Raw genomic sequence first — 15,498 nt, 5'->3', positions numbered from 1 at the left:
AAAAGTTGTAAACAAGATCTAATAATATTTTACTATAGGCACGCTGAAGTCTTTTAAAATAAAACTTTCACCAGCTTAATTTCACACATTAAGCGTCTCTGTCAACATTAACGATGTAAACAATTAAATATATGCATCAGTCACCACCAACTCGCATTGTAATGCATTGTCTATTGAATACGAGTTTAGTTTTAAAATGTAATTTCCATGCAATATTATTTTTTTTCCAAACTGAGTGCTTGAATACGTAGAACTTTATTGTAAAATGGTATTTATTAGTCTATAATAAATTAAGAAATGAGAATTCATATAAATTTACTATTATAATTGTGTTATCCAGAGGTGTTCATACCTTGCGCTCAACATTATTGGAACACCAACTAACAAAGACGCAATGAGTTCATTGACCGTCTAGAAAACATGTCATGAGTGGTTTTAGTGCGCCTTTTGTGATATTTTCAGCGCCTCCGCTTAAAATACAGGGCGCATGTAGATTTAAGGTAAGCGTAAAGGTTTTTGAAGTTGTGTAGAGTGAGTTGTAAGTGCGTGAAGGCCAGGGGTGGAGAGGTGCATGTGTTTACAAACAAAAAGGTGTCAGTGTTTATTTGGGTTGAATGCGTCACCCAGGAGGAGGAGAAACGCAGAATGTGGTGATGCCAGTTTCGCAATCCCTCTCTTACAATACCATTAAATTCCTCCCTTAAACCGCCATTATATAACATGGCGCTAGTATGAGGAAATAAGTGGGAGAGGTGTTTCAGGGGGAAGAGAGAGAGAGTGGGGGGTGTTGGGGAGCGGCGGAGGGAAGGGAAATTATTGATTAACGCGGCTGTGTAAGTGGGCCTGCCTGCCAGCCTCGGCCAGACGCTCTCCCCTCCGCTACCAGGCCTACCCTGCAACGCTCTGCAACACCATGCAACACTCAGGTACCTACGCCCTCCATACCCTCTCACACGTGCCTCAAAATACACAAAGAAACATGTCGCAGCAACTCTTGATGTCTGAAATGCTCACTGATAGTGTGTGGCCGATGAAAATAGGCCTATATGCAAGAAGTGAGAGTATGGGTGTGTGGATGGAGTGGTAGCTATTGATTTTTAGGCATGTTGCATCCCGGTGGACAAGGCTGGTAACTCTGAACAAAGGTGGTCTTCAGTGGCACCTAGTTCTTAGGAATTTGTAAATTGACATGTTAGACTTGCCTCTCATACCTTAAGGGGGCTTGTCTCACCCCTGTCACTCTGATCAATGTTTGTAATTGATTGGTTAAGGTAAGACTTGACATCAGCTCACCTGTCCACACTCAGTTAGGCTTATACAAGTCTTGGTGTCAGTGAAAATAAGTCATACTCCTTACTTCCTTGAGTTATCCTAAGTTAATTTACATTATTTTTCACAATAAATGAATGCTTTTAACTTAACACTTATTATATGTACATATTGCATCCTGTATAAATTATTAATAGCCACTTCTGATAGTCATATGTAGTTAACTTGAATAAAGCTCATCTTTGTGTTGAATTGTCAAGATTAAACGGTTAAGATTAAGAGTTAGCCATTTAATTAAAACTGCTAAAAGTGTTTAAATTGTGTTTTGCTGGTGTAAAATAACCATTGGAGCATTGTTAAAGTTTTTACTACATTATGTGGTAGTAGCAGATTCTTTTGTCATCTGCCAGTATATACATTACGTATACATAATCGTTTCATTAAATGTGATACTTATTCAAGGATACTTATTCATTAAGGAACATTGCTTGAGTTCATTTAAACTATTTTTACTTAATGTTTGCTGTACTTGGTGCTTTACTTGATCTAGAAGCTGTCATGAGTTTACTTTTCTATTTATAGTTCATCCCAAATGTATTTTTTGTAAACTACTGAAAGTTTATTTGAAAGATTAATGCTTTTTACCAAGGAATTTTATCACTGTAATAAAAAAGCCTAATCTTTTACACACTATAGTGTGCTAGAGAGAGCTTAAGTGTAAGTGAAAAATATGCAGTGCTCATCATTTCTTCTATTTTACTGTCATCATGTGGGGTTGTTTGTGCTCTTCTTGATGATTACTGTTAGCCTTCATTGCTATTGATATGGTGAAATAAATAAATGAATAAATATATATATATATATATATATATATATATATATATATATATATATATATATATATATATATATATATATAATATACATATATACATACATATATATATATATATATATATATATATATATATATATATATATATATATATATATAAAATATATATAGATATAAATATATATATATATATATATAAATATATATATATAAATATAAATATATATATAAATATATATATATATATAAATATATATATATATATATATAAATATATATATATATATATATATATATAAATATATATATATATATATATATATAATATATATATATATATATATATATATATATATATATATATATATATATATATATATAAATATATATAATATATATATATATATATATATATATATATATATATAATATATATATATATATATATATATATATATATATATATATATATATATATATATATATATATATAATTATATATATATATATATATATATATATATATATATTATATTATATTATATTTCAGTTGCTGCATTAGTTTATCACTTTATCTCATATCTACAAGACATGCACACTTATCTTTGTTTTTTATAATAATTTTCTTATTTTTAGCTCTTCTTTTATTTTGTACCTTTCTGTGCATAATTTTGCTTAGAAAGTTGTAGACTTGTTATTTTTGGGATGCTATTTTGAAGTGTCTTGATAAACACCTGGTAAAGTGAATGGAGCTCCCCTGAAAACTACTAGTGTGATGATACCAAAAAGGCTCAAAATTACATTGCTGATCAGTGCATGTCAAATGATAAGGGCTGCTAGCAAGGCACAGAATGACAATTTAAGTGATGTAGATTTGGAAGGGGTTAAGTAAAAATTAAGTGGTGAATACTATAGCAATGTAAAAGCTAAATTGAACAATTAATAACCCCTGAGATGGATATTTAAGATTTCCATGAGGTTTTTCCTGTTCATAAAATAAAGACTTGATACCAAAGCCATTGATTTTGTCAGAAATTAAAATAAGACAAATTGACAAGTCATTTAAGTAACACACACATTGAGGCACAGTACGTCAGATCCAGTTGCATGATGGGTCTCTTCTAGAATATGTAAGCAGATACAGGCATCAAGGCTTTGAGGTTCCACTACTTGGACCTGTTGTAATGAGACTTTGTCGCCAATACAAAGAAAGGCTGGGAGCACTTAGAGTTGTGGCAGGTTTTCATCCCAGGTATGGAGCTAATGTTAAAATTGTGAAAATGGTGTATCTTGCTTATATTAGATCATTGGTTGATTATGCGGCGTCACTACTTGCACTCGTGTCTGACTGGAAGCTTGGAGGGCTGGAAAAACTGCAAAACGAAGCAGTGAGGATCATCCTAAGATGCCCTCGTACTGCCAAAATTTTAAATATGCGGAAAGAACTTAATATTCCAAGCATTAGAGATCGTGTTACTGAAAGAAATATCCTCATTGGGGTCAATATGCTTAGGTTAGCCCATTCAAACCCCTGCACAGAAGCCCTCCAAACTTTCTTCAGGACTGGTGAACATCCTTCCAGATGGATTGAAAAAACTGGAACCAACCTCCGCATGAACCAGCTACATGATCTATGTCAAGTTAGGCAACAGAGACACTTCCCTGCTCCATGGGATATTACCCCATTCCAAACTACCATTCCTCCATTTCCCCCCCAAAACTCTTCTTAAATCACAAACAAAGCTTCGTCTTGAAGCCAAACATGATGCCTTAAGCTGTATTGATAACTTAGTCACATAGAACACTCTTTCACAAATTATTTACGTTGATGGTTCTGTTCACCAGTCCACTGGTGCAGCTGGTAGTGCTGCTGTTGTCATACAGAGTGATGGCTCTCATAAAGAAATTGGAGCATGCATCAATAACTGGGCCTCTACCCTTCAAACAGAACTGTTTGCCATACTCCTTGCACTCAAATGCATCCATGTATCTAAGGTTGACACTTTAATTGTAACTGATTATCTGTCATCAATAAATGCTCTCAATTCATTAAGTATAAATTGTGGCATGCTTGTGTCAGAAGCCTGACATAGGTATGGTAAGATTGTGGACAGTGGAGTCAAGAGTGCACATGCTGTGGATTCCATCTCACATTGGTCTTCAGATGCATGATAGAACTGATAAATTGGCTAAGCTCTATGCTTTCAAAGAGGGGGTAGATCACAATATTGGGTTGTCACTTAGCAGTTTGAGAACAATAATATGAAAAGAACTTCAATTGAACTTTATTGACTTAAGACTTAGGGAGATTGACACAAGTCAGTCCATCTATCATCATTCCATCATGCAGGAGGAGCCACATGTCTATTGTGCATCCAACAAGATAAGCAGACTCTTGGATGTCACTACTGCCTGGTTCTGCCTGGGTTACAAGTATCTATGGCAGGTTAAATCACCACCACCAGATGTAGACCAAACGAAATGTAAATTTTGCCAGATGGACTATTGTTACACCTTGCGTCATTATGTACTGGAGTGTGATCAAATTAATGAATTTAGAAACAACTCACTCAGAAATGTTCAAGAAATGGCAAAGTATTTTATCCACATTGGTATATTACAGACCATTCTGGAGAAATACCCTGACTTTGCTAGCTGTAAATAATGCATTACTGTGTGTGTGTGTGTGTGTGTGTGTGTGTGTGTGTGTGTGTGTGTGTGTGTGTGTGTGTGTGTATGGATATATTTGTACGTTCATGTGCATATGTCTGTGCGTGCGCCCTCGTGTGTGTGTGTGTGCGCGCGCTCGTGTGGGTGTATGACCCACTTAATATTTGTATTTATAACTCATTACAATTGTGACCAGGTGTGGATGTATCAATGGCTCATTACTTTGTAATTTGTTCATGACTGTAACCATGTATAGGAGTGAGGCTGATTCATTACCTTTGTAACTTTCCATGATTGTGACCAGATCTACCTGGAGTTCATTACCTATGTAACTAGTTCAGCTATCATAACTTTGGGGTCCAGTCCCTGGACCCATTATGTACCTTTGTAATCTTTTGACTACCGCCCACAGGATGGGTATGGGGTGCATAATAAAGATATTAAACTAACTAAGGATCTAGGTGCTGAAGGCACAGGTACAATATTAGAAACAGTTATAAAATTGTGAAGAAGTAATAATTATGTAGAGGAGATTAAGGTCTGTTCACAGCTTACAAGCAAATTATTGTTGATGACATTAAATTATGTACAGATCAAAATTAATAGCTAGGTGGGCTGCATTAAAATCATGATAAGCATTTGAATGAAGAAAAAATGTAATAAAAAAGATCAATAAATTAAAATTTGGGGCAGTATTAAAGGAAGAATGCATGGTGTAATTAGTAATACAATGGTTCCTCAAGTTTTGAACAGCTCCCAACTCTAACAATTATGTAAGTGTATTTTTGTAAGTGCTCTCGTATGTGTATTTTTGAGGGTCTGAAACGGACTAACCTAATTTACGTTATTCCTTATGGGAACAAATTCGTTCGGTATCGGCATTCAAACAGCCTTCTGGAACAAATTAAGTTCGTAACAGTAATAATAGATGGAAATTACAGAAATTTGTTAAATGTTTTAGATAGACTTACACATTCTTATCTAGTCTTTAATATTCAGTTTTTTTATGTTTTATTTGGTTATCTTTTTTTTTTTTAACTTATATCATTCACTGAAGGCATGTCTGATGTTCTTAAGTCTTCATAAATCTTGGTCACAGGAACTTTTTTTTACACTAAATATATATAGTATATTGTAAGTTAATACAAAGATAGTCCTTAAGTAGTTTCATTTTGCTTTTACTCTTGTCTCGTTATTCTCTTTCTGCCCCTAGCCATTGTTTCATTTGTATTCGCAAGGTTTTGGGGCACTTGGGAAAATCATTTATAAGGAATTTTTGTTGTAGATGAAGCTTAGGAAGTGTTTTAAGAAATGTTAGTTTCACATTAATTCAGAATGTGTTAAACATTTGTTTCAATGTTTCTAATGTTAGAATATTTTTCCCTATTTCTCCATTTGGTGCAGCAGTAAGCAGCACATGATCGCCATGGGTAGTGACCAACACTTTTGCCTGCGGTGGAACAACTTTCACAGCAACATAGCCACATCGTTTGAGCATCTTCGTGACCATGAAGACTTTGTGGACGTGACACTGGCATGTGAGGGGCGCAGTCTGAAAGCTCACAAAGTGGTCCTTTCAGCCTGCTCTCCCTACTTTAGAAATTTGCTCAAGGTTTGTGAGAAATGGTGTACTGAATAGTATGTAGTTTAATTTTTTCTTTATTAGTAAACTACACAGGTTTTAAAGTTGCAATAAAAAGTATGTGCTTATTTTTTATTTACTTAATTTTTGCATCTTTCTTTTCAGCAAAATCCCTGTCAGCACCCTATCATAATTTTACGAGATGTGGCATATGTGGATATGTCAGCTCTTCTCAGCTTTGTATATCAAGGGGAAGTTTATGTATCACAAGATAGACTTACAAATTTTTTACGAACAGCTGAGATGCTCCACATTAAGGGACTCACAGAACAGAATCAGCAGCAGTCTCACATAGCTGCACACCAGTTACAAAGAGATCAGGTAATTGGCTTTGGAATTTATTTTTTAATAATCATATGCTTTAATTTAAGCTGTAATGGAGTACTACTTTGTAATTGCAGTGTGGTTTGTCCTACTTTTTTCTTTACTTGTATGATAGGTATGTATGTTTTACAATGTGTGTGTTTGTTGCATGTCTAATACCTGTTGATGAGTAGTAATAGTCCTTTTATCGTTAATGTTCATTTAAGAGGCCCAGCTGATGGTCAGTTTCAGGAAAAATTAATATTGTAATTTGATGGCATCACCTTTTTCTGGAGTTTGGTTAACCATACTTTTAAATTGATTTATGATTTTTGCTGAATACCATTCAGCACAAAAATTTAAAAAAAATCAGCCCCAAAGCTTACATAAAGCTAAGTGTTTTACCTTACACAATAGATAGTGCCACTAAACTGTATTATATTTTTAATAATGTACATGGGGAAGTGGAACAGAATTCTTCCTCCGTAAGCCATGTGTGTCATAAGAGGTGACTAAGAGGAGCAAAGGGCTAGTAACTCCTTCTCCTGTATAAAATACAGTGGACCTTCGAATTTCATCATCACTTTTCTGTATGCAAAACTATAGTTATTCTCTACAAAATGTATTTTTTGTTAATATTTCCCATAAGAAATAATGTAAATTCAATTAATCCATTCCAGACACCCAAAAATATTAACAAAATATACATTTTATAGAGAATAACTATAGTTTTATCCTTTTTAGTAATTATTACAGGAAAAGGGATTACTAGCCCATTGTTCCCAGCATTTTAGTTGACTTTTACAACACGCATGGCTTACGGAGGAAAGATTCTTATTCCACTTCCCCATGGATATAAAAGGAAAGGTAAATAAGAACAAGACCTATTAAGATAAAAGCAAAGAAAACTCAGATGAGTGTGTATAAATAAACATGTACATGTATGTGTAGTGTGACCTAAGTGTAAGTAGAAGTAGCAGGATGTACCTGTAATCTTGTATATTTATGAGACAGATAAAAGATACCAGCAATCCTGCCATCATGTAAAACAATTACAGGCTTTTGTTTTACACTCACTTGGCAGGACGGTAGTACCTCCCTGGGTGGTTGCTGTCTACCAACCTACTACCTACTAAATGGCATTTGGGACCTGACGAGCTGTTGGAGTGTGAGCTGGGTAATATTTAGTGAAGGGATTCAGGGAAACCAGTTATTTTTATATAAGAAGATAAGAACATAAGAATGGAGGAACACTGCAGAAGGCCTACTGGCCCATGCAAGGCAGGTCCTTATCAAAACGACCTCTACCTGAAGCTACCCAAGAAAAAACTCCTGTACCCACTGATACCAATCAAACCCAGCCCCTCCCACTCATATATTTGTCCAATCTCCTCTTAAATCTACCCAAGGTCCTAGCCTCTATCACCCTACTGGGAAGATTGTTCCACGCATCTACAACTCTGTTAGAAAACCAGTACTTACCTATATCCTTTCTAAATCTAAATTTATCCAATTTAAATCCATAATTTCTGGTTCTTACCTGGTTCGACACCCTCAGTACTTTATTAATATCACCTTTGTTTATGCCCGTCATCCACTTATACACTTCAGTGATATCTCCCCTCATTTTACGTCTCTCCAGAGAGTGGAGATTTAAGGCTTTAAGTCTGTCTTCATACGGGAGATTCCTTACACAGTAAATCAGTTTAGTCATTCTTCTCTGTATGTTCTCTAATGAGTCTATATCCATCCTGTAGTAAGGGGACCAAAACTGAGCAGCATAATCTAAATGAGGCCTCACTAGTGATGAATAGAGCTGTAAAATAACTTTTGGACTTACGTTACTTATAAGAACATAAGAAAGAAGGAACACTGCAACAGGCCTACTGACCCATGCAGAGCAGGTCCATGTCCCCCCCTGGATTAGACCAATGACCCCCCCCCCTCCCTCTGGATTAGCCCAGTGACCCACCCAGTCTGATCATCTCCACTCAAGGATGGAGCACTGCACCAGACCCAGCAGCACAAGCTAGTCAGGTCCAACTCACACCCATCCACACCAACTCATGTATTTATCTAACCTATTTTTAAAACTACACAACGTTTTAGCCTGAATAACTGTACTCGGGAGTACAGTCTTGGCTTTAGATTTCTGCTTACCATGACTCCCAAGTCTTTTTCACATTCTGTATGATCAAGCTCTACTTCACCTAGATTATAGCTTCAAGGGTTATTTTCATTACCAAGGACTAGTACCTTACACTTATCCACATTGAACTTCATCTGCCATTTTTCAGACCAAGACATTAATTTGTCCAAATCCTCCTGGAGTTCATTGCTATCCTCCTCAAAATGAATTATATGGCCTATCTTTGTATCATCAGCAAATTTACTCATGTCACTCGTAATCCCTTCATCAAGGTCACTAATGTAAATTATGAACAAGAGAGGGCCTAAAACTGATCCTTGTGGAATGCCACTAGTGACTAATCCCCATTCAGATTTCACCCCATTTATGGTAACTCTCTGCTTTCTATTGGTAAGCCATGCCTCTATCCATGCTAGAACTTTACCTCCTATACCATGAGCTGCCACTTTTCTTAAGTCTCTCTTGTGAGGTACTCTATCGAAGGCTTTACTAAAATCCGAATAAACAATATCATATTCTTTATCACTGTCAACTGCCTCAAATGTTCTATTGAAGAACGTCAGTAAATTTGTCAGGCAGGAATGACCTCTCGTGAATCCATGCTGAGATTTATTTATCAAGTTATGCTCTTCAAGGTGACTTCTAATAAATATCAGCTATAAATGATTCTAATAACTTGCCCACTATAGATGTCAGGCTTTTTTATTTTTTTTTTTTAACAAGTCGGCCGTCTCCCACCGAGGCAGGGTGACCCAAAAGGAAAGAAAATCCCCAAAAAGAAAATACTTTCATCATCATTCAACACTTTCACCTCACTCACTCATAATGACTGTTTTTGCAGAGGTGCTCAGAACACAACAGTTTAGAAGCATATACGTATAAAGATACACAACATATCCCTCCAAACTGCTAATATCCCAAACCCCTCCTTTAGAGTGCAGGCATTGTACTTCCCATTTCCAGGACTCAAGTCTGGCTATATAAAAATAACCAGTTTCCCTGAATCCCTTCACTAAATATTACCCTGCTCACACTCCAACAGATCGTCAGGTCCCAAATACCATTCATCTCCATTCACGCCTATCGAACACGCTCATGCACGCCTGCTGGAAGTCCAAGCCCCTCGCCCACAAAACCTCCCTTACCCCTTCCTTCCGACCTTTTCGAGGATGACCCCTACCCCGCCTTCCTTCCCCTACAGATTTATACGCTCTCCATGTCATTCTACTTTGATCCATTCTCTCTAAATGACGAAACCACCTCAACAACCCCTCTTCAGCCCTCTGACTAATACTTTTATTAACTCCACACCTTCTCCTAATTTCCACACTCCGAATTTTCTGCATAATATTTACACCACACATTGCCCTTAGACAGGACATCTCCACTGCCTCCAAACGCCTCCTCGCTGCTGCATTCACAACCCAAGCTTCACACCCATATAAGAGTGTTGGTACTACTATACTTTCATACATTCCCTTCTTTGCCTCCATAGATAATGTTTTTTGTCTCCACATATACCTCAACGCACCACTCGCCTTTTTTCCCTCTTCAATTCTATGATTAACCTCATCCTTCATGAATCCATCCGCTGACATGTCAATTCCCAAGTATCTGAAAACATTCACTTCTTCCATACTCCTCCTCCCCAATTTGCCAATGCTGCATTCACAACTTTCCACACACACTTTCCTAAAGCAATCCTATTCTCATCTACTAACCTTTGCAAACAGACTTCACACCCATATAAGAGTGTTGGTACTACTATACTTTCATACATTCCCTTCTTTGCCTCCATAGATAATGTTTTTTGTCTCCACATATACCTCAACGCACCACTCGCCTTTTTTCCCTCATCAATTCTATGATTAACCTCATCCTTCATGAATCCATCCGCTGACATGTCAATTCCCAAGTATCTGAAAACATTCACTTCTTCCATACTCCTCCTCCCCAATTTGATATCCAATTTTTCTTAATCTAAATCATTTGATACCCTCATCGCCTTACTCTTTTCTATTTTCACTTTCAACTTTCTACCTTTACACACACTCCCAAACTCATCTACTAACCTTTGCAATTTTTCTTTAGAATCTCCCATAAGCACAGTATCATCAGCAAAAAGCAACTTTGTCAATTCCCATTTTGTATTTAATTCCCCATAATTTAATCCCACCCCTCTCCTGAACACCCTATCATTTACTTCTCTTACAACCCCATCTATAAATATAATAAACAACCATGGGGACATTACACATCCCTGTCTAAGACCTACTTTTACTGGGAAGTAGTCTCCCTCTCTTCTACACACCCTAACCTTATTATTGGGCTCTAATTTGAAGGAGTGGACTTATACCCTGATTTGAATATAGGAACCACATTAGCCATCTTCCACAACTCTGGCACAACACCGGTAAGGATGGACGCATTGAACACACTCGTTAATGGTTGACTGAGCTCCATCTTGCATTCCTTAAGTACCCTGGAAAACAACTCATCGGGTCCCGGGGACTTATTTTCCTTCAGTTTGTCTAGCTGTTTAATAACCATGTCCCTCGTGACAGTAATATTAGTTAATTTAAATTTATCAGGAACTGAATAATTGTTAATTACTGGAATCTCATTTACATCTTCCTGTGTAAAAACTGACAAAAAATAGTCATTAAATAAGGAACACATTTCCAGTTTGTTATCTGTCAGCTGTCCATTCCCAATTTTCAGAGGTCCTATTTTTTCCTTCACCTTCGTCCTATACACTTGAAAGAACCCCTTTGGATTAGTCTTTGATTCATTAGCAACTCTAATTTCATAGTCATGTTTAGCCTTTCTAATCCCCTTTTTTACTTCTCTTTTAAGCTGAACATATTGGTCAGTAAGGTTAACCTCTCCTCTTCTGATGTGCCTATAAATTCCCCTTTTCTCCCATAATAGATGCTTCAGCTGCCTGTTAATCCATTTGGGATCATTATTATTAGACCTAATTTCTCTCTGGGGAATGTATATACTCTGAGCACAGTGTACATTATTTAGAAAAAATCATAATGCAGATCCCTTCATAATTATAAGTATGATCATCGTGAATAAAATCATTAGCTAGATAACCCGAATCGAGATTAGACAGGTGTTCCCTTAGTCCATTATAATCGGCAGAACGAAAATCAGGGATTTTTACTGTATTATCATTATTCTTGTCTTCCCAGTTAATGCTAAAAGTGATGGATTTGTGATCACTTGAGCCAAGCTCTTCAGTGATCTCCAGATTATTTACGAGTGTTTCCTTATTTGACAAGACTAGATCTAGCAAATTATCACCCCTGGTAGGCTCTGCTACACACTGCTTTAGGAAACAGTCCTGAACTGTTTCCATAAAGTCACTGGGCTCTAGATTACCGGTCAAAGAATTCCAGTCAATTTGACAAAAGTTAAAATCCCCTACTATCACTATATTATTGTGTCGGACATGAGTCCTGGAAATGGGAAGTACAGTGCCTGCACTTTAAAGGAGGGGGTTTGGGATATTGGCAGTTTGGAAGAATATGTTGTGTATCTTTATACATACAGTATATGCTTCCAAACTGTTGTATTCTGAGCACCTCTGCAAAAAACAGTGATTGTGTGTGAGTGAGGTGAAAGTGTTGAATGATGATAAAAATATTTTCTTTTTGGGGATTTTCTTTCTTTTTTGGGTCACCCTGCTTCGGTGGTAGATGGCCGACTTGTTAAAAAAAAACAACAACTATAGTTTTATATACAGAAAAGGGATGATGAAATTCGAGGGTCCACTGTACTAAATTTAAAGGGAGAAACTTTTATTTTTCTTTTTAGGGCCCCCCTGCCTCGGTGGGATATGGCTGGTTTATTGAAAGAAGAATATTATATGCTTTAATTAAACAAAGAAGAAAGCACTCTTACTGTTACTCATTCAATCACTGTCTTGCCGAAAGGGTGTCAACATCACAGTTCAGATGAACCTCCAACCTGCAGTGTCCTGACCCTTTGGAGTGCAGGCACTGTACTTCCCACCTCCATAATCGAGGTCCAACTAACCATTTTCCTTGAATCCCGTCAGGAATGTTACCTTGCTCACACTCCAGCAGCAAATCAAATCGTTAAAAAACTACTTCTGTATAACAGGCTGACACACACCTGTTGGATGTCCAAGCCTCTAAGCAGTCAAAACCTCCTTTACCCCTTCCCTCTAACCTTTCCTAGAATGACCCCTATCCCTCCTTCCCTTCGCCTTAGATTTATATGTCCTCGTAGTCATCCTGTTTTTCTTCATCCTCTCTCAATGTCCAAACCACCTGAACACCCTCTCCTCTCCTCTTCCCTTTTAACCCTTTCAGGGTCCACAGGCCCTCTCAGAGACTTGTTCTCAGGGTCCCCCCAATTTCAAAAACAAAAAAAAATAATTTTTTCTTATGAAAAGATGGAGAATCTTTTCCCGATCATAATGACACCAAAAGTATGAAATTTGATGGAAAACTTACGGAATTATGCTCTCGCAAAGTTAGCGGTCTCGATGATGTTTATGCATCGGCGATTTTGCCCACTTTGAGCCCTATTTTCAGCCAATTCCAATGTACTAGTCGACAAAAATCATAACTATTTCGCTAGAACTCCATTTTTTCTATCGAATGAGTACAAGAAACCACCAATTTACCGATTTCAACTATCCAATACAGTGGTCAGAATTTAGCAATTTTGCCAATTTCACACAAATTTCAAAAGATGCCAATTTCCAAATAGGGTCCAGAATAAACAAGAAAGACATTCCTGGCACTAAAATAACATTTCCTCTGTTCATTAGTCATGTCCCCAGGCCCCTCTTACATTTTGTTTGCTTTCCACTTTGAATTTTTATTCTCACAAAAATAATAAGATTTACTGTTATGCAGACTACTGCATTAGTGTAGAAATGGTACAAATAATATCAGCGCACTTGTGAAAGAATATTAGACTCGCCAGTTGATGTGTATTGGACGCATAGCATGATTCTTTCATATGTAGGTCTACCAGCTTTCTCTCATTAGATTTGAAGGCACTAGAATTTATGCATACTAGTACGTCATGGACACTGGTGCGTAAGCCGTACTGGTACACGTCTGAAACCCTGAAAGGGTTATTAATACTGTAGGCAACTCCATACCTCCCAATCTCCAAACTTTGAATTCTCTGCATAATATTCACACCACACATTGCTCTCAAACATGACATCTCTACCTCCTCTAACCTCCTTGCTGTAACATTCAAAACCCATGCTTCACACCCATTCAGCAGTGTTGATATCACTACCCTCTGGTACATTTCCCTTTTTGCCTTTACAGATAAAGTTCTTTGTCTCAACAGATGCCTTAATGTACAGTCAACATTTTTCCCTTTGTTAGTTCTGTTGTTCACCTAATATCTCATAGAGCCATCTACTGACAAGTCCATGCCCAGACATCTGAACACCTGTACTCCCTCCAGTCTCTCGTTGCCTATATTTTTTGATACTTTAATCATCTTACTCTTTCCTGTATTTACCTTTTATTTCTCTTACAGACCCTATCAAATTCGTTTACTGGCCTTTGCCACTTCTCTTTCGAATCTTGCAAAAGAACCATGTCATTGGCAAAAGTAACTGACAACTCCCACTCCTTACCAGATTCATTCTTTCAATCCCACACCTCTCCCTAACACCCTAGTGTTCACTTCTTTGAAAACCCATCTTTAAATAGTATATATTTAACAACTATGGTGACATCAGACATCCCTGTCAGGCCTACTTTTACTGGAAAATAATCTCCCTATCCTCTGTATACTCTAACTACCTGTGTCTTTCTTTACACATACAAGCTTTTTACTGCTTTAAGTAACCAACTACCTTTCCATACATTTACAACATTTGCCACACTGCTTCCCTATCCACCATATCATATGCCTTTTCTAAATCCATAAACAATGAAAAGTTCCTTACCCATAATTTTTTCAGTAACAATTCTTCCATATACTTTACCCCATATATAAACTATGCCTTGGTGGGAATCGGCCAGTGTGATAAAAAAAAAAAAAAAAAACTATGCATGCTCTCTGCCCATCCCTAGGTACTTTTCTCCCTTTCATGCATTTATTGAACAAATGCACCAACCACTCCAAAACTATATTCCCATGGGCTTTCAACATTTCTGTCTTAATTCCCATCTACCATAGCTGCTTTACCCCCTTTCACTCCACCCACTGCCACACTTATCTCCAGACTCTCATTTGGTTCTTCCTCACTCCTGAAAGGTGTTATACATCCCTGCCCAGTACAAGAATTCACTGCCTCCCTCTCTTCATCAACATTCATCAATTCATCAAAATATTTCCTTCATCTTCTCAGTACCTCAACCTCACTGGCTTCCCTTGTTTTTAACTGTTAAAGCCATTTGTGCCCTAAGCTTTCTCAGCTTATCTCACTCCAAAACTTTTTTCTCAATTGAGTTTGTTAATGAAACCTCTTCCACTTTTATTAGCTCTCCTTTTGCACTTCCTCACCACTCTTTTAATCTTTTACTCTCCATATACGTACTTCTCTCACCTTTCACCATCATTTACAGCAGTAATATATTTGTATTGTAGCTGCTGCCACTTCACAACGTACGACCC

General features: G+C 36.9%; 1 protein-coding gene across 7 annotated transcripts in view; it reads left to right on the top strand.

Annotated features, from left to right (window-relative positions):
* The first annotated feature begins 360 nt into the window (after positions 1-360).
* The window catches only part of LOC128700474 (protein abrupt), a 411,962-nt gene continuing 396,824 nt past the window's right edge, over positions 361-15,498 (top strand). For 5 of the 7 annotated variants that reach the window (XR_011392222.1, XM_070086924.1, XM_070086922.1 and 2 more), the window contains exons 1-3: positions 361-500; positions 6,182-6,386; positions 6,522-6,737. Coding sequence is in view for 6 of the 7 variants with exons in the window: in XM_070086924.1 (XP_069943025.1) it covers positions 6,192-6,386; positions 6,522-6,737 (411 nt within the window). In the remaining variant the exon portion in view is untranslated. Of the gene's footprint in view, positions 501-787; positions 927-6,178; positions 6,387-6,521; positions 6,738-15,498 lie in introns of those variants that run through there. The other 2 variants (XM_070086920.1, XM_070086921.1) reach the window with 2 other exon arrangements.

This window comes from Cherax quadricarinatus, chromosome 20 (genome assembly GCF_038502225.1).
Source record: "Cherax quadricarinatus isolate ZL_2023a chromosome 20, ASM3850222v1, whole genome shotgun sequence".
Taxonomy (NCBI): Eukaryota; Metazoa; Arthropoda; class Malacostraca; order Decapoda; family Parastacidae; genus Cherax; species Cherax quadricarinatus.
This window is presented reverse-complemented; position numbering and strand designations above follow the sequence as displayed.